Raw genomic sequence first — 6,577 nt, 5'->3', positions numbered from 1 at the left:
ACTAGGGGGACATTCTGGCATTTTGTGTCTTGTACCATGTGCTTAGTGGTTAGCACGTTCGCCTCACACCTCCAGGGTTGGGGGTTCGATTCCCGCCTCCACCTTGTGTGTGTGGGGTTTGCATGTTCTCCCCGTGCCTCGGGGGTTTCCTCCGGGTACTCCGGTTTCCTCCCCCGGTCCAAAGACATGCATGGTAGGTTGATTGGCATCTCTGGAAAATTGTCCGTAGTGTGTGATTGCGTGAGTGAATGAGAGTGTGTGTGTGTGCCCTGTGATGGGTTGGCACTCCGTCCAGGGTGTATCCTGCCTTGATGCCCGATGACGCCTGAGATAGGCACAGGCTCCCTGTGACCCGAGGTAGTTCGGATAAGCGGTAGAAAATGAGTGAGTGAGTGAGTGTACCATGTGCCTTTGTTTTTGTTTGTGTTCACGTGTGTTCACCTTCCTCCCACACCTCTTCTTCCTGTTCTTTGTGTTTCTATGATTTCCTCCATTATTTAATCCTGTTGTATTGTGCTTTATATTGGCTGAGTCTCTTGTTTGTTGTCTTTGGTTTGTTGTCTTTGGTTTTTTGTTATTGTTGTTTCCATGTATTGTGTTTCCATGTTCCTAGTGTTTGTAGCATTTGTTGTTTTCCCTCATTAAACCCCTTTTTTATGTTATCCCTGCACTTGGGTCTGTATTTTTCCATGAAGAAAAATTCTTCATTCTCCCCATTCTCTGACAGTATGACATTATGTCATTAATACGATGTCCTGACGTCCATCACAACACACAAAAATATATATATATATACACTGTGAAGTCTTACAAGCATGTTGGTGCTGATGGGAACAACAGTACAGCTAAAGGATCGCATTTAGACGATTAAAGCGTGTCTTGTAAGTGAAAGTAGAAGTAATGTGGTAGAAGAAGGTGCAAGTGGCAACGAGTCTGTTGTGAAGTACAGTACAAGCTTTGTGGGTTTGATTTTCAGCTCAAGGTTCAATTTATTCAAGAAAATATACAGTGTAAGTTCGAATCATATTGGATGCACAAAAAACTTATCGTGTTAACGTTACTCAGTTCAATCACGTGGAAACAATGTACGCAAGTTAGGCAGCAAATACTTTTTCCATTTTGAATCGAGCAAACGATCAGGATCTAACATTAGTATTTGTGGTATACCACGCTGAGCCAGAATAAATGTGAGCATGCTTTACATCAGGCAAAAAGTAAACTCACTCTTTTTCTGACACACACACACACACACACACACACAAAATCTATTTATACTGTTGTAAGACTGAAGGCATAGACATTGTAGTCATTATAGCATTATAGACCTACAGAGACAAACAGGTGAATTAATATTTAGGCCGTTCACAGATATCGCAATAATTTCAGCATTCCATGCTCTGCCCAAAAGACAAAGAACTGACAAACAGAATACACACAATTAGCCCATAATCTTTAAAAAATTCAAAATGAGCAAAATTATAAAATAAAGTCTGAACAGAAAACTAAAATGTATTTATTCGGCCCACATGTCTGATGAGAACCTGGAGTTTGTTCGATAAATGGCAGAACAAAGTTAGCACAAACATCTCAGTAAGAAAAAAATATATAAATGGAAAAACTCTTACATTATAAACACATAATTCGAACCGAATTATACTGAACCGTTTAACATTTCCTGCTTGTGTCTCAGTTATTTCAGTGACCTACAGTACAGTAAGGGTAACATTGCTTGCAGAGCAGAATTATCTTTTGCATTATCACCCCCTTGAACACACACAAACTGAACGCATCCTTCGCTACAATGCCTCGCTTCGTCATTATGCTAAGTAAGTAACTCAGATATTTCTTTAGTACTGTTTTGATAAATTTAAGAATGAATAAATTACCTGCTTTTTTTTATTCTATTTAACAGTGATCTTGGTGATTTGGTTTTCTCAAACTGAAGGTATTGATTTATTTAAGGACTAATAAAGTACTTCAGCATTACATTTAAACATGTGTACACAGTCAGTGTATTAATTTCGGGTTAAAAATCTCTGTCGTTCTTTTTTTTTTTTGAAGGTCAAGAAATCTATCCTGCAAAGGTTTATTCAGATAAATACAAAGGCAAGCTGAAGTTCACATGCAGCACATTTGGGCTGAAGAACACCCCACAGAACAACCAGTTCTATATTTACCTCTGTAGAAATGGTATTGCAATAGACATGAAATCGGGTTGTCGAGATGTTACATTTTATATAGACGACAATAGAAAGGACAACACAGGAAATTATAGTTGTGTCTTTTCAGTGCATAAGCATAACTTTGATCAAGTGATACAAAATGGCATAAATTTTATCTTCATTACTACAAACGGTAAGATTTTTAAAAGTGGTTTATTTTCTTCTCTTTTTTTTTTGATCATGTGATAGTTTACGATTAAATCCTGCTAATAATTCCTACTATTCATTTCCATTTTCTTCCATTTATAACTGTATTCCGTCCAGATTCCTTCGTCCCGGCAGTGATAGCCTTGTCTCAGACAAACGTAATAACAGGATCTGATGTTGAATTCCAGTGTACTTCTTTAAACTTACCTGATAGGATCCAGAAAGGCAACGTTTATGCCGTTCTGTATAAGAACAGCACTGTGATTCAGATGACTATTTGGGACATGACAAAGAACAAGGCAAGGTTTACTCTAAAAGAAGTCAGTATACAAGATGCTGGAACATACATCTGTTGTCTGATGTCAGAGCCTTTCCATTTTCCTAAAAATGTACATGGTGTCAATGAAGTCATCCTTCATGTTACTGGTAAGATGCAGACACCAAACACACTGAATTAATCCAAGAAAATCAATCCACCAATTATACTCTAACTAAACAGACTGGAGTTTTATCCTATCTTATGTGTTATTAATTTATTGATGTTATTAATACTCTTCGTTTCCAGACTACATTAAAGAAACTCTAATAATTACTGGTGGTGTCGTGTCTCTGCTGCTGATTATTTTGTGTCTTGGACTTGTCTCTATGAGAAAGTTTCAAAATCAAGGTCAGTTACAGTTTTGTGTATTAAAAGCGTTGAAGACAATAAGCTGTGGTGAGTATAAGGTTCAAAACAATATGTCTTAAGAAAACAATTGTTTATACCATTGTTTAAATAATATAATATGACATAATATATTATATTATGTCATATTATATTATATTATATTATGTTATATTATATTATTTATACCATTGTTTAAATAATATTATTTAACATAATATAATATAATATAATACAATATAATATAATATAATATAATATGATATAACATAATATAATATTATGTTATATCATATCATATTATATTATATTACATGATATTATATTATATTATATTATATTATATTATATTATATTATATTATATTATATTATATTATAAACATGACTGACTTTTCTTATGCAACATATTTTTTTTCAGTTGATTGCTTTAAAGGCCACAGTGAAAGGTTTGATAGTCTTTAATTCAAAAAATACATTTATTGTGAATTTTTATATTTATTTATATTTATATTCACGTTTGATGTTTCTGTTGAACACAGTCATGACCCAAGAGATGCAGAGATGAACCAAGGTCATTTTTTTTACAGTTCATTTACAAAGTGAAATATATGAAATGCAGAAGGAGTAGAATTTTTGTATTTTTGTTTCAAAAATTTCTAATACTCTATATGTAATACTGCCTTGAAATGATCGTTGACTTCTTTCACTACTAACAGATGAAGTGCAGACTGAACACAGGTAAACTGATTTATTCGATTTATTTAATTATTTATTTATTCCAGGTCTCGGTCTCAAAGTTAGATATCAGTTGGAAATTATTAGTCACACAAGGGTCAGCAGATACATGTGTGTCACTTCAGATCTCTGCTTTGGTTTACTGCTTGCTAGCTAAGAATAGCAAGGAATGAAATTCAGCAATGGGAATCATTTTTTTTGGGGTGTTTGTTGAAAAGTTAGTTCTTTGAACAGATCTAAGAACCTACATTTTCTATTTGAACGTTTTGTGATAGCAAAACTATGTCATCAAGTTTTACATAGCCACGTATTAAAGTCTTGCTGTAAAGGTTTTATTTTTCATCACTAAATCGTTTGAAGAGCAAAAACAGTTGAGATCAGAGACGGGCATTGACTATTTATCTGGAATACAAATATGCAGCTGGTAACAGGCCTTTCAAGAACAAAATGCATGTATTTCACATGTCCTACACATTAAGTGTTACTCCCAATCCTGCAAATCTCTTGACGCTTCTACACCTTGTTAAAGCGTGTACTGTATGTCTACAGCGTTATAGTGTATATTTATTTACATCTGTTTCAGCTCTGGTACAGAATGGGATCAATCCTCCTCAAACAGTGGTGAGTCTTCTCTTCAGTAAGCTTTAATAATTACATCTTTAATTGTTGCACCTTCATATGACCTTTGCTGTGAAGTTATGGAACAGGTGAATGGTTTTTTAAAGCTTTTTTTTTTGCCCCACACAGAAAGTTCTTCATATGCAACTTATCAGGTAAGATTTTGTTTGTATATAGCTGTTAGTTTTAATTATTTCCCCCCAAACAATTAAGTAAAAAAAATATTGTTCCACTTTCAGATTCAGATAATATACAAAATAACAGGATGTACTGGATCAAGTATTTTAGAAACGTGAAAGTGATTTACATGGTAATTGGAAGTCTTAGCTCAGTGGTTAAGGTGTTGGTTTACTGCTTGGAAGGTTGTGGGTTCAACCCCAGGGCCACCAAGTTGCCACTCCTTGGCCCCTGAAAGAGGCCCTTAACCTTCAATTGCTCTGATGTATACATTATATAAATGTAAGACGCTTGGAATGTATTATAATTGGGACTATTCATGCAGCAATATATTGGCAATCCACTAGACTCATATTAGGGACTACTTACTATTTTTTTTATATATACATTATTGTTCTTCCTCTTGGCCTCTTACCTGGCAGCTCCATTTCCAACATCCTTCTACCAATATAACCATCTCTCTCCTCTGTACATGTCCAAACCATCTCAATCTAGCCTCTCTGTCCTTGTCCCCAAAACAGCCAACCTGAGCTGTCCCTCTGATGTGCTCATTTCTAATCCTGTCCATCCTCATCACTTCTAAATAGAACCTCAACATCCTCATCTCTGCTACCTCCATCTCTGCCTCATGTCTTTTCCTCACTGCTACAGTCTCTAACCCATACAGCAGAGCTGCTCTCACTACTGTCTTCTACACCTTTCCTTTGATTCTTGCTGACACTCTTCTGACACTTTTCTCCACTCACTCTAACCTGCCTGTACTCGCCTCTTCACCTCTTTTCCACACTCCTTGTCCCACTGGACGGTTGACCCCAAACACATAGACTTTAAATCCAAGTCTCCGACTCTGAATAAGACTAATGTGCATCCTTGCTCCTACATCACACCCGTCTCTTCTCTGTTCATCATTCATCAATTATGCATACCGACATGCAGCTGACAAAACAATTTGAATGATATAACCAGATGGGTGACAAAGAGAAATAAAAGCTCTATGTTTTGTGTGGGCATTTATTAATTGTTCTGGCATGGTGTAGCTCCATGAAATGGCCGAAAGATGAAAGATAGAAAGGATGAGGATGAAAATGATGTTATGTGATATGACCTTCACACTCACTGAAACGCAACCCAATTGAAGGGCACTGGGAGATTTTGGAGTTATGTCAGAGTTATAATAAAATTAAATGACCCATAATAATCCATGCCAATGAGCATTTGAGCTCATCTGGTGGCTCATGGTGGCCTAACAGCTTCCTTTAATTAGTTTCTAGCATGATAACAATAAGGATCTATCAAAGGTCCACTTGTGTGCATTTTGTATTCAGTATGCTGCTCTTTTCTAGGTGTGAGAAGAGCAATAACAACAATGGCTACGACAGAAACTGCAGAAACTTCAGGACTATTCTATACTCTATACTCTATATACTCTATAATGTTTCTTTTGTCCAATATTGTTGTCTGTTTTTTTTTTTACTTTTAATAACGTTGGTGTTCAAAATAAATGAAACATGCTGATGTTCGTATCCATTTCTGTGACGTTACGTTACTATAAACTTAGTTTCCGTCACACTCCTATACACACACACACACACACACACACACACACACACACACACACACATATACACAAATACCCACACACTCACATATATATATATATATATATATACACACACACACACACACGCACATACACACACACACATATATATATATATATATATATATATATATATATATATATATATATATATATATATATATATATATATATATATATATATATAGAGTATATATATAGAGTATATATATATATATATATATATATATATATATATATATATATATATATATATATATATATATATATATATATATATATATATATATTTAATGTAGAACAACATAATTTTAAGATTTATATTTACACTTAAATGACAATGGGCAATAGGGACACTAGAACTTATTTAAGTATGTTGTAGTATCAAACAAGACTCCTAAATTCCTAGGCA

The 6,577-nt window shown here is 34.7% G+C and overlaps 1 protein-coding gene across 1 annotated transcript; it reads left to right on the top strand.

The window, feature by feature from the left end:
* The first annotated feature begins 1,435 nt into the window (after positions 1–1,435).
* LOC132850944 (uncharacterized) lies at positions 1,436–6,194 on the top strand. Its single transcript, XM_060877425.1, has 12 exons — positions 1,436–1,590; positions 1,691–1,826; positions 1,913–1,945; positions 2,062–2,355; positions 2,487–2,795; positions 2,935–3,036; positions 3,454–3,481; positions 3,575–3,606; positions 3,752–3,773; positions 4,354–4,391; positions 4,518–4,543; positions 5,909–6,194. The coding sequence occupies exons 2-12, from the start codon at positions 1,802–1,804 to the stop codon at positions 5,912–5,914; spliced, it is 915 nt and encodes a 304-aa protein (XP_060733408.1). The 5' UTR covers positions 1,436–1,590; positions 1,691–1,801; the 3' UTR covers positions 5,915–6,194.
* The last annotated feature ends 383 nt before the right edge of the window (positions 6,195–6,577 follow it).

The sequence above is a fragment of the Tachysurus vachellii genome, chromosome 9 (genome assembly GCF_030014155.1).
Source record: "Tachysurus vachellii isolate PV-2020 chromosome 9, HZAU_Pvac_v1, whole genome shotgun sequence".
NCBI classification, from domain to species: domain Eukaryota; kingdom Metazoa; phylum Chordata; class Actinopteri; order Siluriformes; family Bagridae; genus Tachysurus; species Tachysurus vachellii.
This window is presented reverse-complemented; position numbering and strand designations above follow the sequence as displayed.

Coding starts and splice junctions, on each gene's coding strand:
- LOC132850944 (XM_060877425.1), top strand. CDS start 1,802: ATGCCTCGCTTCGTCATTATGCTAA. Junction 3,774..4,353: donor GAAGTGCAGACTGAACACAG/GTAAACTGATTT, acceptor CATCTGTTTCAG/CTCTGGTACAGAATGGGATC. Junction 4,392..4,517: donor TCAATCCTCCTCAAACAGTG/GTGAGTCTTCTC, acceptor TGCCCCACACAG/AAAGTTCTTCATATGCAACT.